We start from the raw sequence: 17,828 nt of genomic DNA, 5'->3' as shown, positions 1-17,828 counted from the left end.
GTTTCAAATATATACTGAAAATTGCAGAAAATTAAAAATATCTGCCCTCAAACTGCAATTTCGATATTGACATATCAAGGGAAAAGATATTTCCCCTATATATCAACAGACCTTACGCAGGCTCAGATTCGATCGGGAAGGGTGTCGTAAGGTCATCGTGTTTTCTGCCGAGATAAGTCAGTCGGGAACTGTCGTAACTCGCCCTCGATATCCCCGATACTGACATTACGACTCGGTCGACGCGAGTACCTCATTATCTCGTACACACTTCTCAGACACGAGTGCCGTGTCTGGATGGGCACCGTCCTGTCGAAAAAAGGTACCTCTGTACTGTCGTATGAAAAGACACGTGAGGATGCGGTCGCTACCGGGTGTGACCCGAAGCTGTACCCGGTGGCTCTCAGATCTGTGGTGCCGAGGGCGATGTCGCTCCACATCTCCGAAACGTCGGCAGAACGGGACTTCTCGCTCGGTTGCCGCCTTACTCCTTGACGGCGGTTGTCTGGGTAGCATAGAAATCCGATTCGTCTCCAGACGTGGTGCGACACATTTGTCGTCAGTCGGTCCTTCCGGGCCACGCCAGCACTACGAATGCGGCTGTTCGTGTTGTGGCGGTAGTGGCAGCCTGTGTGTTGTAGCGGGACTTTGTCGGTTGAGCGATGAATCTACTTCACTTAACTCATCTGCCGAAACTCTCTCTACCTTACCACGTTCCATTGTAATAGGATGTATAATCGTAAGTCAAAAATGGAATAATATAAGTCTGATTAATAAAGATTTGACTCAAATTTAGGTTGAAATATTTTCTCGTCAATGTAAATGGTTGCTCTATTGCAAACAATGCAGCAGGGCGGACAAAATTTTTCGTAACAAATTCACGATCTTCATATGCTACGACAATACTGTAATTACCACAAACTACAATAGAGATAGATAATTTTGGAAAAATCTAAAAGAAAACTACAGGATGTGTGGAAAGGGAAAAATTGATTCTGCAATTGGCTATTGAATGCTTGAATGAAACATAATTGTGTGACTCACCATTAAATTTTCTGTCCTGCAGCGGCTGGTCAATCACTTCTGCGTAAACCATATTCGTCAAAATATGGATTTTCTTAATACATCTCCATTGGATAGTCACCAAAAGGTCTCAAAATAACAGTTTTGCAGCAATATATGCTATGCAAAGAAAAACAGATTGAATTACTTACAAAAATTATTTACAATATTGTTGTATAATCATTTGCTTAGGTACAATTAAGTTGGTCTTTTAGTTAGTATTTAAACATCAGGATTTTTGGTTATTCTCTGTTGGGAAAAAATACAAATTAAAGTCTCAAATTTGCTCAAAAAGACACATCTAAAAATTGCGTCCTGTCGCGGGAGCCAGCTGTAGTGGTTAATAAAAAAGAAAAAAGAGAAGAAAAGAAAAGGTTGAAAAGGTGGGAAGAAATAGTGAATAAAAAGGAGGTTTTAAAATCGTAAATGACCGTGAAAAAGGGAAAGAATGAAATTCAAATCGGACTTGTGATTCGGAAAAGCTATTGTTGGGGTGGTCTTTGTGGCGTTTCTGAGCAAAAGTCAAACCAATTTCCACTACAAAAATTACTTGAAAAAGAACAGACAATAACAAATGTGATTAACAGGGGGAAATGGTGTAGATAAGAGTTCATCCTTTGCCACGTTAACACGTCTTCTTTCGTGCGGCGTCCAGGTCTTCAAAAATCTCCTACTTCATTTCTGCATAAAAGTAGTAGCTGCTCTGAAATCTTGCAGTTGTCCAGGAATCACTAATTTATACAAATTAAAATCATCTTGATACTGAATGCAATTTATTTTACGTTGCTACTTCCATCCTACGAATTTCATAACAACTTCCACAATACGTCTACACATTAATAAGTTTTTCCGCCTTAATCAGACCAAGAGTAGCTAATAAGTTTTTACGTCTGCATTAAGCTTCCTCTCTCAAGAGACAGTAGACGGATAGAAAAAAAAGGAGTTACAATTTTTTGTACCTTCATTTTCTGCCGTCGAGCGCTCGTACAGCTGCGACGGTATAATTTATATCTGAGGGAACGAGTGTAGTGCGGCGAAATTCAAAGTCCCGCTACAGTGTGTGACAATAAACTCTGTAGGCCGAATGCTGCCAGGCTCTCCGACTGACGGAGAGTGTTGTAGGGAGTCGACTGTTCGTTCCTGAACGGAGGGGCTACGATATGCTCGATGCGGAACATGCCGATCCTTCCACGTGGTGGTCAGTTGTGGTCGACTGGAACCTAAAAAAAGTACACCTGTCCTGGGCTTCACTTCTTTTGTCGAACAATGTAGTTACACCTTCCAACATATCACTGTTGTGTAGGAGGCGTGATCAAAAAGTAACGGAAATTGTTTTTCTCAAAGTAACTTTACTTATTCGCTGACATTAACTCTGTGCCGCTCAAACAATCACCCCCATATATAAGACACTTGTGCTGTCACATTTTCCAGTATCAGAAGCTCTTCTCTAACTCACTTTTTTTTACGGTATTCTGCTCCTTTGGAAAGTCTGTTTTTATCTCGTCAATGGTGGCAAAACAGTGTCCTTTTGCAATTCCCTTCGTCCTTGGGAATAGAAAGAAGTCGTGGGAGACTGTGTCAGGCGAATACAGTCGCTGAAGCGATGTAGCGTTCTTTTCTTTTTTCCACCCAAAAAATTATGAACTAATACCGAGGTGTGAGTAGGGGCATTATCGTGATGCGATTTACACGAGTTGTTTCACCACAGTTCCAGTAGTTTTCTTTAGATTGATTCACTCAACTCGTGCACGACTTCGAGATAGTTTTCCTTATTTACCGGATGGCAATAAGGCAGGAACTTCTGACGTACTGTCCCACTGTAATTGTAGAAACCAGTGAGAAGAACCTTCACGTGTGATTGAAATTGTCAAATTTTTTTCGGGTAGTTTGTCGGCCCGACAGGGTCTCAGTTTCGGCTTTGTGCTCTTATACGCGTGTTTCGTCACCCTTTTTAACCCTCTTTAGAACTTCTCGATCGTCGTCGACTTGATCCTGCAATTTTCGAATAATGTCCTTCTACCGATGTTTTTGGTTGAAATTAGAGTGTTTTGGAACAAACTTCTTTGCTTTGCATTCGTGCCCAAAAAAAAAAGCTAGGCACAAGTGAAAGCATATGCAGACTTAATAGGCAAACTCTCTGATGGCGATTCAGCAATTCTCCGGAACAGGTTTCTTTACTTCTTCTGTATTGTCACCAGTAATTGATGTGCTAGGATGTCCGGGAGAGTCCCAGTCTTCGACATCTTCTCGACCCTCTTTGAAACATTTCTACCACTACTAACTTGTAGTAGATTTGCTGAGAGCCACTGTCAAATGCAGTGCTCCACTGTAGTTCATTTTTCGAGCAAAATATAATGCAAACTTTTTGATCCATCTTTTTTGAAAGTAAAATTTCGCCGAGCACTCAAAAACACCAATAACCTTTTCAACTGTCAGCAGTAAATTAAGTGTTAAAAACAGGTGAAATATGAATGTACATCCGGAACATGTGTACCAGGAAGATTAAAAAAATAAAAAGGTCGGATGTATGGAGCCCGTGAAATTAAAAATTTCCTGTTGCTTTTTCATCACATCTCGTAAGTGATCACATCTGCTGAGCACTTTTACTGTGTTCTGTCAGTAGTATCAGCTATAAAATATCACCAAACACTGGTTTCTTTACGTATATTTTCTGAACTTATAACATCAATATACGTTCTGCAGTGAAAATAGAGTAGCCGACACACATCCCACACTATTTTAAACACAAGTGCACCCAAAACACCTGGCTTTGTTAATTCTGTGACTCTGCTAACTGTACTCTGCCTTTTGCTTTTTCTTTTCTTGGTCCTTTGTATGTTTGTTATTACTCCTCAAGCGAATCACGCTTTAGGAAATTTAAAGTTCTCGTAGATTCTTTTCAGCCTCTGTGAACAGTTCCCCTTTGGTTTTTCTTATCTTAAAAGTGAGTTGCTACCATTTAAGATGTCGTTTCTGGGCCCCTTCGTGACACGTGACCATAAAACACAATCCTTATCTCCGTTTACGGAGTAACTTCGATTTTATATTCTCCAATTTTAAGTTTTTCTCTATTCTATGCCATAAATTCCTACCCCTGTGGAAAGCCCATAAGATCGATGCTAGAAATTCCCCGATTTTACATTTCTTCATAGTACAGTTTACCTCGGTTCTAAGTTCTCGCTTCACATCTCGCTCGATTGAACGAGTTAAGAGTGGCACAAAAGACAGACAGGTCGCACCGCGGATGGTGGCCGAGTTAAGGGAATATTTTAGACCATTGTGGAGAGGGAAGGTGTGAGAGAGGAAATACTGACATAATCCACGATCAGTGTTGCCGACACAACTTGCAATATTTAGCTTCGATGCGCTGTTACGGAACGACTACTGCCGAGTTGCAGCGGCACTGGAAAAAACGAGACAGTCGTCGCAAAGTGTTTGGGGCCCAGCTAATACTTAACGAAGGGGCCCACCCACCACCCTTTCGTGTGCCACTTACAACTCAGTCTCATCCTTTTGCACGTATTTTGGATGTACTGTGTTTAGATACAGTATCAGTCGTCAAGCTTTTAAATTCGAACGCTGAGTCTCGTAGAACACGCTCGGCCAGTTACAAATTCTTTGAAGAGTTTTTTACTTGCTGTTACACATCTGTGATTTTTTAAAGAACTGATTAAACCCAATATCACAGATTATTGTATAATCATTGTATTGCACATTTAATTTCCTTCACTTAGATAGATTGTATATGAAATATTGGAGAGTATTTCGATTTTAATCATATGTGCCAAGTAAATTTGCTTATACTCATATTCGAGGTGGGGGGTTTAACATTTTCCTCGATTCTGCCTTATCCTCAGTTTTGTGTGTGTTTTTTTTTTTTTTTTTTTTTTTTTTTTTAGTCTGGACTGCACAGAAACGTAAAATAGGAGTTTCTCTGTATATTGTTCTGTACTCGTCTGTTTCAGAATTTTTCTGAAAATCTTTCTTTGGTCGTAAGTATGTCCATTAGACAGTTCTTGTTCATTGTCATAATCTGTGACGTGCAGATTCTTCTGTCAAATGACAACACAGTAGTGCCTCTTTTTGGCATTTGAGGACAAAGATTTCTTATTGTAGGTGTGTGTGTCATGAAGATCCTTCTGTGATAGCTTATGCTCTATCCAGTCACTTACGTGTTTAAACTTTCCTTTTTTCTTTTTTTCACGTACAGTAATCTTGGCACTGATTTTGTGTGCCATAAAGTGTGTCTTTCCAAAGGGGATTTGAAGCCCAGCCTTCGCTGTCCGTGTCTTTGGTCGGTTAAGCTGTTTTACTGCAGTATCTACGCAGTCTGGAAAGATTATCTACAGAGGCTGTCTGCCTCCGAAGCGTAGCGGTGGCGTTGCCGCCTACAGTGCACGGGGCCCGGGTTCGATTCCCGGCAGGGGACTGGGTGGTGTTTGTCCTTCGTCGTCACTGACTCGCAAGTCACTAAAGTGGCGTCACCTAAAAAGGACTTCCAATACGGTGGCTGAACTCTCCCAAATGGGGCCTCCCGGCCAACAATGCCATAAAATCATTTCATTTCATCTACAAAGACTAAACAGTTGATTGTAATGTTCACAAATCTGTAGCCTAGATTCACTCCATTTTCTAATCTTGAATTGTTCATTTCTTTCCATCATTCTCAGATCTTTCCTAAAAATGAAGAGCAGACATGGTTGTCCATTTGCATATATTATTATTATTATTATTATTATTATTATTATTACACACATAAAAAAAAGTTTTTCGTCACCTCAGTTCCAGAACCTAAAGACAGTATTCAGCGAAAATGGATATTCCATCTCGCAGATTAACAGGGCACTAACATTTAAAACTAAGAAGCAGGAAGTGAATAAAGAGGAGAACATGCCGGAACAATCTTTAGCTTTTCTTACTTTCGTTGGCACCTTGTGGGATCAGTTAAGGACAGTCAGTTACTATGAAAGGCCGGAATTTACAAGATACCGTGCCAGTGTGGTATGGCTTACATAGATCAAACCACACGCACCGTGAAAGAACGCTGCACTGAACATCGACGTTACACCCGCCTTTTGCAGCCGAGCAAGTCCGCTATTGCTGAACATTGTATTTCTACCGGACATTCAATGGAGTATGAGAAAACAATGATTTTGTCCACAGCAACGTCTTTCTGGGACTCCATTATTAAAGAATCCGTAGAAATACGACTGGCGGAAAATCTGTTAAACCGTGACAGTGGCTACCAGCTGCACAGTGCACGGAATCCCATCATCTCCACGATTTGCTCAAATCGAAGACGACAGTGCGTCTGCAGCCGTGGCAAACGGCAACGCAGAGGGCGACTGAGTTCCGCTATTCCACCAGCAAGGGCACTGCCGGCGGGCAGTGTGGTTCAACTATCAAGTTTTCGACGCATGCACAGAATAGTTACAGTACGCTATATATTGTGGAACGGAGGACGTTTTTGCCAGTCTGCGATGGCTCACCTGAAGATGACTGGCAGGTGCCCAGTTGAAATATCGTGCGAAGTATTGAACGACGACCGGCTGCAAGCCCGAAATTTGTTTGAACAGTCAATTTGCTGGGAAAATTTTAAAGTTCACATAATTTCTGTCTTTTTTATTGCTCATGAAAACCACACACTGCATGTTGTACCACCGTACAAACAGACCAGCAGAGGTGGTGGTCCAGATTGCTGTACACACCAGTACCTCTAATACCCATCAGCACGTCCTCTTGCATTGATGCATGCCTGTGTTTGTCATGGCATACTATCCACAAGTTCATCAAGGCACTGTTGGCCCACATTGTCCCACTCCTCAATGGCAATTCGACATAGATCCCTCAGAGTGGTTGGTGGGTCACATTGTCCATAAACAGCCCTTTTAATTCTATCCCAGGCATGTTTGGTAGGCTTCATGTCTGGAGACCATGCTGGCCACTCTAGTTGAGCGATGTTGTTATCCTGAAGGAAGTCATTCACAAGATGTGCACAATGGGGGCACGAATTGTTGTCCATGAAGGCAAATGTCTTTATAATATGCTGCCGATACGGTTGCACTGTGGGTCGGAGGATGGCATTCACGTGTCATACAGCCATTACGGCACCTTCCGTGACCACCAGCGGCCTACACCGGCCCCACATAATGCCACCCCAAAACAGCAGGGAACCTCCACCTCGCTGCACTTGCTACACAGTGTGTCTAAGGCGTTCAGGCTGAACGGGTTGCCTCCAAACACGTCTCCGACGATTGTCCGGTTGAAGGCATGTGCGACACTCATCGGTGAAGATGCCAGTTCTGAGCGGTCCATTCGGTATGTGGTTGGGCCCATCTGTACCGCACTGCACCGTGTCATGGTTGCAAAGATGGACCTTGCCAAGGACATCGGGAGTGAAGTTGGGCATTGTGCAGCCTATTGCACACAGTTTGATTCGTAACACGACGTCCTGTGGCTGCACAAAAGCATTATTCAACGTGGTTTGGTTGCTGTCAGGGCTCCTCCGAGCCATAATCCGTAGGCAGCGGTCATCCACTGCAGTAGTAGCCCTCGGGCGGCCTGAGCGAGGCATGTCATCGACAGTTCCTGTCTCTCTGTATCTCCTCCGTGTCCGAAGAACATCGCTTTGGTTCACTCAGAGACGCCTGGACACTTCCCTTGTTGAGAGCCCTTCCTGGCACAAATTAATGATGCGGACAGCAATCTAACTGCAGTATTGTCCGTCTAGGCACGGTGGACCTATGGACAACACGAGCCATGTATCTCCTTCCTGTGGAATGACTGGAACTGATCGGCTCTTGGACCCCCTTCATCACAGAGGCACTGCTTGTGCATGGTTGTTACATCTTTGCGTTGCTGATTGCCACAGCCGTGGACGCACTCTGTCGTCTTCGATTGGAGCAAATCGTGGAGATGATGGGATTCCGTGCACTGTCCAGCTGGTAGCTGCTGTCACGGTTTAGTGATATCTCTGAAGAGTCAAAGGGAGTGTGTCTGTGATACAATATCCACATTCAATGTCTGTCTTCAGGGCTTCTGGTTACCGGGTTGATGCAAAACTCTTTTTGATGTGTGTATTATTATTATTATTATTATTATTATTATTATTATTATTATTATTATTATGATTGTGTTATTGTTATTATTATTATTATTATTATTATTATTATTATGATTGTGTATCTTAAAATAAATGATACTAGCTGCCCCTAAATGTCATTTAATTTACTTTTCATTGAATGTGAACCAGTTTTTTGCAGTTATCTCGTGTTCTAACACATGTTTCTGCATTATTTGTGGCAGTTTTTGTCAGTGTATGTAATATGGTATAGTGGCGCTGTAGCCTGGCCTTTTTGGTTGCAGATTCTGTCAGGGACTTCAGTGCTCAAAGACGGCCAGTCTATCGTGGAGGTGTATGGCGAAGACTTGGAGAAGCTGTCTGAAGGTGACTGCGTCGGGGTTATGCGTACCTCAGAGGTGAGCTGAATATTTTTCACTGGCTGATATGATGTGTACGTTCTCTGATTTCATTTGTGAAGCTGAAATGCAACGTCCCCAACAAAAGTAATAAATTTGAAATGTGAAGTATCTCTCCCTTAATTATCATCATCTTCTTCTTCTTCAGAAAGTGAGATAAATTATGCTTTTACCACATATCTATTATTATTATTATTATTATTATTGTTATTATTATTATTATTATTATTATTCTTTCCTTTCTCAGACGTTATGTCTGGTTAAAAATGGAAAGTGACGCGGACCTTGATCTAGCGTGACTTCCTTTTAACTGCATAGTATACGTTACATTGCATTTAGGAACTATCAGGTAGTTGAACACGTATCAATAATTACGGATTTCTTTAGTTGTATATATAAGTTTGGATGTAGTTGTATTGCATTGATGTACTGGTGGATATTGTGTGGTATGACTCCCAAAGTTGATAGTATAATTGCTATAATGTCAACTTTATCCTGATGCCACATGTCCTTGACTTCCTCAGCCAGTTGGATGTATTTTTCAATTTTTTCTCCTATTTTCTTCTGTATATTTGTTTTATTGGGTATGGATATTTCGATTAGTTGTATTAATTTCTTATTTTTATTGGTGAGTATGATGTCAGGTTTGATATGTGGTGTTGTTTTATCTGTTATAATGGTTCTGTTCCAGTATAATTTGTACAGGGTTATTACAAATGATTGAAGCAATTTCACAGCTTTACAATAACTTTATTATTTGAGATATTTTCACAATGCTTTGCACACACATACAAAAACTCAAAGTTTTTTTAGGCATTCACAAATGTTCGATATGTGCCACTTTAGTGATTCGGCAGACATCAAGCCGATAATCAAGTTCCTCCCACACTCGGCGCAGCATGTCTCCATCAATGAGTTCGAAAGCATCGTTGATGCGAGCTCGCAGTTCTGGCACGTTTCTTGGTAAAGGAGGTTTAAACACTGAATCTTTCACATGTTGTTGTTGTTGTTGTTGTTGTTGTTGTTCTTGTTGTTGTTGTAGTCTTCAGTCCTGAGACTGGTTTGATGTAGCTCTCCATGCTACTCTATCCTGTGCAAACTTCATCTCCCAGTACCTACTGCAACCTACATCCTTCTGAATCTGCTTAGTGTATTCATCTCTTGGTCTCCCCCTACGATTTTTACCCTCCACGCTGCCCTCCAATACTAAATTGGTGATCCCTTGATGCCTCAGAACATGTCCCACCAACCGATCCCTTCTTCTGGTCAAGTTGTGCCACAAACTTCTCTTCTCCCCAATCCTATTCAATACTTCCTCATTAGTTATGTGATCTACCCGTCTAATCTTCAGCATTCTTCTGTAGCACCACATTTCAGAAGCTTCTATTCTCTTCTTGTCCAAACTATTTACCGTCCATGTTTCACTTCCATACATGGCTACACTCCATACAAATACTTTCAGAAATGACTTCCTGACACTTAAATCTATACTCGATGTTAACAAATTTCTCTTCTTCAGAAACGCTTTCCTTGCCATTGCCAGTCTACATTCAATATCCTCTCTACTTCGACCATCATCAGTTATTTTGCTCCCCAAATAGCAAAACTCCTTTACTACTTTAAGTGTCTCATTTTCTAATCTAATTCCCTCAGCATCACCCGACTTAATTCGACTACATTCCATTATCCTCGTTTTGCTTTTGTTGATGTTCATCTTATATCCACCCTTCAAGACACCATCCATTCCGTTCAACTGCTCTTCCAAGTCCTTTGCTGTCTCTGACAGAATTACAATGTCATCGGCGAACCTCAAAGTTTTTATTTCTTCTCCATGGATTTTAATACCTACTCTGAATTTTTCTTTTGTTTCCTTTACTGCTTGCTCAATATACAGATTGAATAACATCGGGGAGAGGCTACAACCCTGTCTTACTCCCTTCCCAACCACTGCTTCCCTTTCATGTCCCTCGACTCTTATAACTGCCATCTGGTTTCTGTACAAATTGTAAATAGATTTTCGCTCCCTGTATTTTACCCCTGCCACCTTTAGAATTTGAAAGAGAGTATTCCAGTCAACATTGTCAAAAGCTTTATCTAAGTCTACAAATGCTAGAAACGTAGGTTTGCCTTTCCTTAATCTTTCTTCTAAGATTAGTCGTAAGGTCAGTATTGCCTCACGTGTTTCAGTATTTCTACAGAATCCAAACTGATCTTCCCCGAGGTCGGCTGCTACTAGTTTTTCCATTCGTCTGTAAAGAATTCGTGTTAGTACTTTGCAGCTGTGGCTTATTAAGCTGATTGTCCGGTAATTTTCACATTTGTCAACACATGCTTTCTTTGGGATTGGAATTATTATATTCTTCTTGAAGTCTGAGGGTATTTTGCCTGTTTCATACATCTTGCTCACCAGATGGTACAGTTTTGTCAGGACTGGCTCTCCCAAGGCCGTCAGTAGTTCTAATGGAATGTTGTCTACTCCGGGGGTCTTGTTTCGACTCAGGTCTTTCAGTGCTCTGTCAAACTCTTCACGCAGTATCGTATCTCCCATTTCATCTTCATCTACATCCTCTTCCATTTCCATAATATTGTCCTCAAGTGCATCGCCCTTGTATAGACCCTCTATATACTCCTTCCACCTTTCTGCTTTCCCTTCTTTGCTTAGAACTGGGTTTCCATCTGAGCTCTTGATGTTCATACAAGTGGTTCTCTTATCTCCAAAGGTCTCTTTAATTTTCCTGTAGGCAGTATCTATCTTACCCCTAGTGAGATAAGCCTCTACATCCTTACATTTGTCCTCTAGCCATCCCTGCTTAGCAACTTTGCACTTCCTGTCGATCTCATTTTTGTATTCTTTTTTGCCTGCTTCATTTACTGCATTTTTATATTTTCTCCTTTCATCAATTAAATTCAATATTTCTTCTGTTACCCAAGGGTTTCTACTAGCCCTCGTCTTTTTACCTACTTCATCCTCTGCTGCCTTCACTACTTCATCCCTCAAAGCTACCCATTCTTCTTCTACTGTATTTCTTTCCCCCATTCCTGTCAATTGTTCCCTTATGCTCTCCCTGAAACGCTGTACAACCTCTGGTTCTTTCAGTTTATCCAGGTCCCATCTCCTTAAGTTCCCACCTTTTTGCAGTTTCTTCAGTTTTAATCTACAGGTCATAACCAATAGATTGTGGTCAGAGTCCACATCTGCCCCTGGAAATGTCTTACAATTTAAAACCTGGTTCCTAAATCTCCGTCTTACCATTATACACTCCTGGAAATTGAAATAAGAACACCGTGAATTCATTGTCCCAGGAAGGGGAAACTTTATTGACACATTCCTGGGGTCAGATACATCACATGATCACACTGACAGAACCACAGGCACATAGACACAGGCAACAGAGCATGCACAATGTCGGCACTAGTACAGTGTATATCCACCTTTCGCAGCAATGCAGGCTGCTATTCTCCCATGGAGACGATCGTAGAGATGCTGGATGTAGTCCTGTGGAACGGCTTGCCATGCCATTTCCACCTGGCGCCTCAGTTGGACCAGCGTTCGTGCTGGACGTGCAGACCGCGTGAGACGACGCTTCATCCAGTCCCAAACATGCTCAATGGCGGACAGATCCGGAGATCTTGCTGGCCAGGGTAGTTGACTTACACCTTCTAGAGCACGTTGGGTGGCACGGGATACATGCGGACGTGCATTGTCCTGTTGGAACAGCAAGTTCCCTTGCCGGTCTAGGAATGGTAGAACGATGGGTTCGATGACGGTTTGGATGTACCGTGCACTATTCAGTGTCCCCTCGACGATCACCAGTGGTGTACGGCCAGTGTAGGAGATCGCTCCCCACACCATGATGCCGGGTGTTGGCCCTGTGTGCCTCGGTCGTATGCAGTCCTGATTGTGGCGCTCACCTGCACGGCGCCAAACACGCATACGACCATCATTGGCACCAAGGCAGAAGCGACTCTCATCGCTGAAGACGACACGTCTCCATTTGTCCCTCCATTCACGCCTGTCGCGACACCACTGGAGGCGGGCTGCACGATGTTGGGGCGTGAGCGGAAGACGGCCTAATGGTGTGCGGGACCGTAGCCCAGCTTCATGGAGACGGTTGCGAATGGTCCTCGCCGATACCCCAGGAGCAACAGTGTCCCTAATTTGCTGGGAAGTGGCGGTGCGGTCCCCTACGGCACTGCGTAGGATCCTACGGTCTTGGCGTGCATCCGTGCGTCGCTGCGCTCCGGTCCTAGGTCGACGGGCACGTGCACCTTCCGCCGACCACTGGCGACAACATCGATGTACTGTGGAGACCTCACGCGCCACGTGTTGAGCAATTCGGCGGTACGTCCACCCGGCCTCCCGCATGCCCACTATACGCCCTCGCTCAAAGTCCGTCAACTGCACATACGGTTCACGTCTACGCTGTCGCGGCATGGTACCAGTGTTAAAGACTGCGATGGAGCTCCGTATGCCACGGCAAACTGGCTGACACTGACGGCGGCGGTGCACAAATGCTGCGCAGCTAGCGCCATTCGACGGCCAACACCGTGGTTCCTGGTGTGTCCGCTATGCCGTGCGTGTGATCATTGCTTGTACAGCCCTCTCGCAGTGTCCGGAGCAAGTATGGTGGGTCTGACACACCGGTGTCAATGTGTTCTTTTTTCCATTTCCAGGAGTGTATAATCTATCTGATACCTTTTAGTATCTCCAGGGTTCTTCCATGTATACAACCTTCTATCATGATTCTTAAACCAAGTGTTAGCTATGATTAAGTTGTGCTCTGTGCAAAATTCTACCAGGCGGCTTCCTCTTTCATTTCTTAGCCCCAATCCATATTCACCTACTATGTTTCCTTCTCTCCCTTTTCCTACACTCGAATTCCAGTCACCCATGACTATTAAATTTTCGTCTCCTTTCACTATCTGAATAATATCTTTTATTTCATCATACATTTCTTCAATTTCTTCGTCATCTGCAGAGCTAGTTGGCATATAAACTTGTACTACTGTAGTAGGTGTGGGCTTTGTATCTATCTTGGCCACAATAATGCGTTCACTGTGCTGTTTGTAGTAGCTTACCCGCATTCCTATTTTCCTATTCATTATTAAACCTACTCCTGCATTACCCCTATTTGACTTTGTGTTTATAACCCTGTAGTCACTTGACCAGAAGTCTTGTTCCTCCTGCCACCGATCTTCACTAATTCGCACTATATCTAACTTTAACCTATCCATTTCCCTTTTTAAATTTTCTAACCTACCTGCCCGATTAAGGGATCTGACATTCCACGCTCCGATCCGTAGAATGCCAGTTTTCTTTCTCCTGATAACGACATCCTCTTGAGTAGTCCCCGCACGGAGATCCGAATGGGGGACTATTTTACCTCCGGAATATTTTACCCAAGAGGACGCCATCATCATTTAATCATACAGTAAAGCTGCATGCCCTCGGGAAAAATTACGGCCGTAGTTTCCCCTTGCTTTCAGCCGTTCGCAGTACCAGCACAGCAAGGCCGTTTTGGTTGTTGTTACAAGGCCAGATCAGTCAATCATCCAGACTGTTGCCCTTGCAACTACTGAAAAGGCTGCTGCCCCTCTTCAGGAACCACACGTTGGTCTGGCCTCTCAACAGATACCTCTCCGTTGTGGTTGTACCTACGGTACGGCTATCTGTATCGCTGAGGCACGCAAGCCTCCCCACCAACGGCAAGGTCCATGGTTCATGGGGAGGATCTTTCACATAACCCCACAGAAAGAAATCACATGGGGTTAAGTCGGGAGAACGTGGAGGCCATGACACGAATTGCTGAACACGATCTCCACCACGACCAAACCATTGGTTTTCCAATATCCTGTTTAAGAAATGCCGAACATCACGATGGAAGTGCAGTGTAGCACCATCCTGTTGAAAGATGAAGTCGGCGCTGTCGGTCTCCAGTTGTGGCATGAGCCAATTTTCCAGCATGTCCAGATACACGTGTCCTGTAACTTTTTTTTTTGCAGAAGAAAAGGGGGCTGTAAACTTTAAACCGTGAGATTGCACAAAACACGTTAACTTTTGGTGAATTGCGAATTTGCTGCACGAATGCGTGAGGATTCTCTACCGCCAAGATTCGCACATTGTGTCTGTTCACTTCACCATTAAGAAAAAATGTTGCTTCATCACTGAAAACAAGTTTCGCACTGAACGCATCCTCTTCCACGAGCTGTTGCAACCGTGCCGAAAATTCAATGCGTTTGACTTTGTCATCGGGTGTCAGGGCTTGTAGCAATTGTAAACGGTAAGGCTTCTGCTTTAGCGTTTTCCGTAAGATTTTCCAAACCGTCGGCTGTGGTACGTTTAGCTTCCTGCTTGCTTTATTCGTCGACTTCCGCGGGCTACGCGTGAAACTTGCCCGCACGCGTTCAACCGTTTCTTCGCTCACTGCAGGCCGACCCGTTGATTTCCCCTTACAGAGGCATCCAGAAGCTTTAAACTGCGCATACCATCGCCGAATGGAGTTAGCAGTTGGTGGATCTTTGTTGAACTTCGTCCTGATGTGTCGTTACACTGTTATGACTGACTGATGTGAGTGCATTTCGAGCACGACATACGCTTTCTCGGCTCCTGTCGCCATTTTGTCTCACTGCGCTCTCAAGCGCTCTGGCGGCAGAAACTTGAAGTGCGGCTTCAGCCGAACAAAACTTTATGAGTTTTTCTATGTATCTGTAGTGTGTCGTGACCATATGTCAATGAATGGAGCTACAGTGAATTTATGAAATCGCTTCAATCATTTGTAATAGCCCTGTATTCATCATTCTCCAGTACATTTTGTGGTGCATACTTGTATGTGGGAACGTGTTTTTTTATAAGTTTATGTTGTAAGGCAAGCTGTTGATTTATTATTTTTGCTACATTGTCATGTCTTCTGGGGTATTATGTATTTGCTAGTATTGTTCATCCGCTTGTGACGTGATGTACTGTTTCTATTTGTTGTTTACAAAGTCTGCATTTATCTGTTGTGGTATTGGGATCTTTAATAATATGCTTGCTGTAATATCTGGTGTTTATTGTTTTATCCTGTATTGCAATCACGAATCCTCCCATCTCACTGTATATATTGCTTTTTCTTAGCCACGTGTTGGATGCGTCTTGATCGATTTGTGGCTGTGTTAGATGATACGGGTGCTTGCCATGTAGTGTTTTCTTTTTCCAATTTACTTTCTTCGTATCTGTTGATGTTGTGTGGTCTAAAGGGTTGTAGAAGTGGTTATGAAATTGCAGTGGTGTAGCAGATTTATTTATATGAGTGATTGCTTTGTGTATTTTGCTAGTTTCTGCTCGTTCTATAAAGAATTTTCTTAAATTGTCTACCTGTCCATAATGTAGGTTTTTTATATCTATAAATCCCCTTCCACCTTCCTTTCTGCTTAATGTGAATCTTTCTGTTGCTGAATGTATGTGATGTATTCTATATTTGTGGCATTGTGAACGTGTAAGTGTATTGAGTGCTTCTAGGTCTGTGTTACTCCATTTCACTACTCCAAATGAGTAGGTCAATATTGGTATAGCATAAGTATTTATAGCTTTTGTCTTGTTTCTTGCTGTCAATTCTGTTTTCAGTATTTTTGTTAGTCTTTGTCTATATGTTTCTTTTAGTTCTTCTTTAGTATTTGTATTATCTATTCCTATTTTTTGTCTGTATCCTAGATATTTAGAGGCATCTGTTTTTCCATCGCTTCTATGCAGTCGCTGTGGTTATCCAATATGTAATCTTCTTGTTTAGTGTGTTTTCCCTTGATTGTGCTATTTTTCTTACATTTGTCTGTTCCGAAAGCCATATTTATATCATTGCTGAATACTTCTGTTATCTTTAGTAATTGGTTGAGTTGTTGATTTGTTGCTGCCAGTAGTTTTAGGTCATCCATCTATAGCAAATGTGTGATTTTGTGTTGGTATGTTCCAGTAATAATATATCCATAATTTGTATTATTTAGCATGTTGGATAGTGGGTTCAGAGGAAGGCAGAACCAGAAAGGACTTAGTCTCCTTGGTATATTTATCACCATACACCTGAATCCAAGTAACAGTCAATATAATGGAGTCATTTGGATTCACCAAATTCCAAGAAATGCAAAACGTCGATTTCAGTGAAGAATATCGTGGCTTCTGGTTTTTGGGACAGACAAGGCGTTCTTCTGTTGGAATTTATGCCTCCTCGAACGACAATTAATGCTGCTGCATATTGCCAGACGTTGAAACATCATCGAAGGGCAATTCAAAACAAAAGCAGGGGAATGCTGACAAGTGGAGTCCGCTCGCTTCGTGACAACGCTCGGCCTCACACAGTGCTCGTAACCGAAGCACTGCTCAAAAAATTCAAATTGGACGTATTGGACCATCCGCCATACAGCCCGGACCTTGCGCCCACAGACTCCCGTGTCTTCCGTTGCCTGAAGTCACGCCTCGGTGGAAAATCATTCTACGACGATGAAGAGATCAAAGATGAAGTTGAAATGTGGTTCCGAAAACAGGCGGTGTAGTGTTTCCTTTCCTCGGGGTTCTGCCGTGAAAATACAAAATAGAAAATCTGATTGGGTTTTAAATTTTGATGGAATAAGTTACGGATAAGGCGGAGTTCGTATTACTGATTGAGATAGTGCTGTAATTTGACCGTGAATGGCAGACCGGGTCGGCAACACTACAAAAAGCGACTGTAAGCAAATAGCATCAGAAATAAGTTGAAATTTACCTTGTAATTCTGTTAGAAACGTAGTATTTATTATAATATAGTCTTCGTGGCTGTGTCTGGAATACATCTTAATTTTCTTGTAGGATGTCCTTTTTCTCATTGTTTGCTGGTCCTCTTGTTTCCCGTGTGATGAAAATTTCTTTAAGTTGTCGCTGTCAGGATTAATTTATAAATTTGGCGATAAGCATTTTGAATCACTACCGAAATAACTTTGTTTCGTAATATAGTTTTAATTTCCACTTAAAAGCGTATTTAACACAGCGCCGAAAAATACACATCTTGAACGTATGAAGACAAGAGAGTAATCAGTTAGTTGTTAAAAACAAACACCTACGCAAAAGTAAAAAAAAGGACAAAATTATTTATAAAAATCGGTCGCTGGCGCAGCGCTCTTCTGCAAGTGCGATCGTAAATTATATCTTTGTATTGGCGGAGGCGCGGTATTCACAGTACAGTTACAGCGGCAACCTTCTATGACTGTGGGATACAAAAGCTTGTGCACCGACTTAACAAATGTTTGGATAACGGGGGTGATTATGTTGAAAAATACAAAGTAAT

The 17,828-nt window shown here is 42.5% G+C and overlaps 1 protein-coding gene across 1 annotated transcript in view; it reads left to right on the top strand.

Annotated features, from left to right (window-relative positions):
- Positions 1-17,828, top strand: part of LOC126108819 (neuralized-like protein 4) — a 339,970-nt gene that overhangs the window by 56,272 nt on the left and 265,870 nt on the right. Inside the window, exon 3 of the mRNA XM_049914183.1 lies at positions 8,425-8,538. Coding sequence (XP_049770140.1) covers positions 8,425-8,538 — 114 coding nt within the window. The remainder of the gene's footprint in view (positions 1-8,424; positions 8,539-17,828) is intronic.

Source organism: Schistocerca cancellata, chromosome 11 (assembly GCF_023864275.1).
Source record: "Schistocerca cancellata isolate TAMUIC-IGC-003103 chromosome 11, iqSchCanc2.1, whole genome shotgun sequence".
Lineage (NCBI taxonomy): Eukaryota > Metazoa > Arthropoda > Insecta > Orthoptera > Acrididae > Schistocerca > Schistocerca cancellata.
This window is presented reverse-complemented; position numbering and strand designations above follow the sequence as displayed.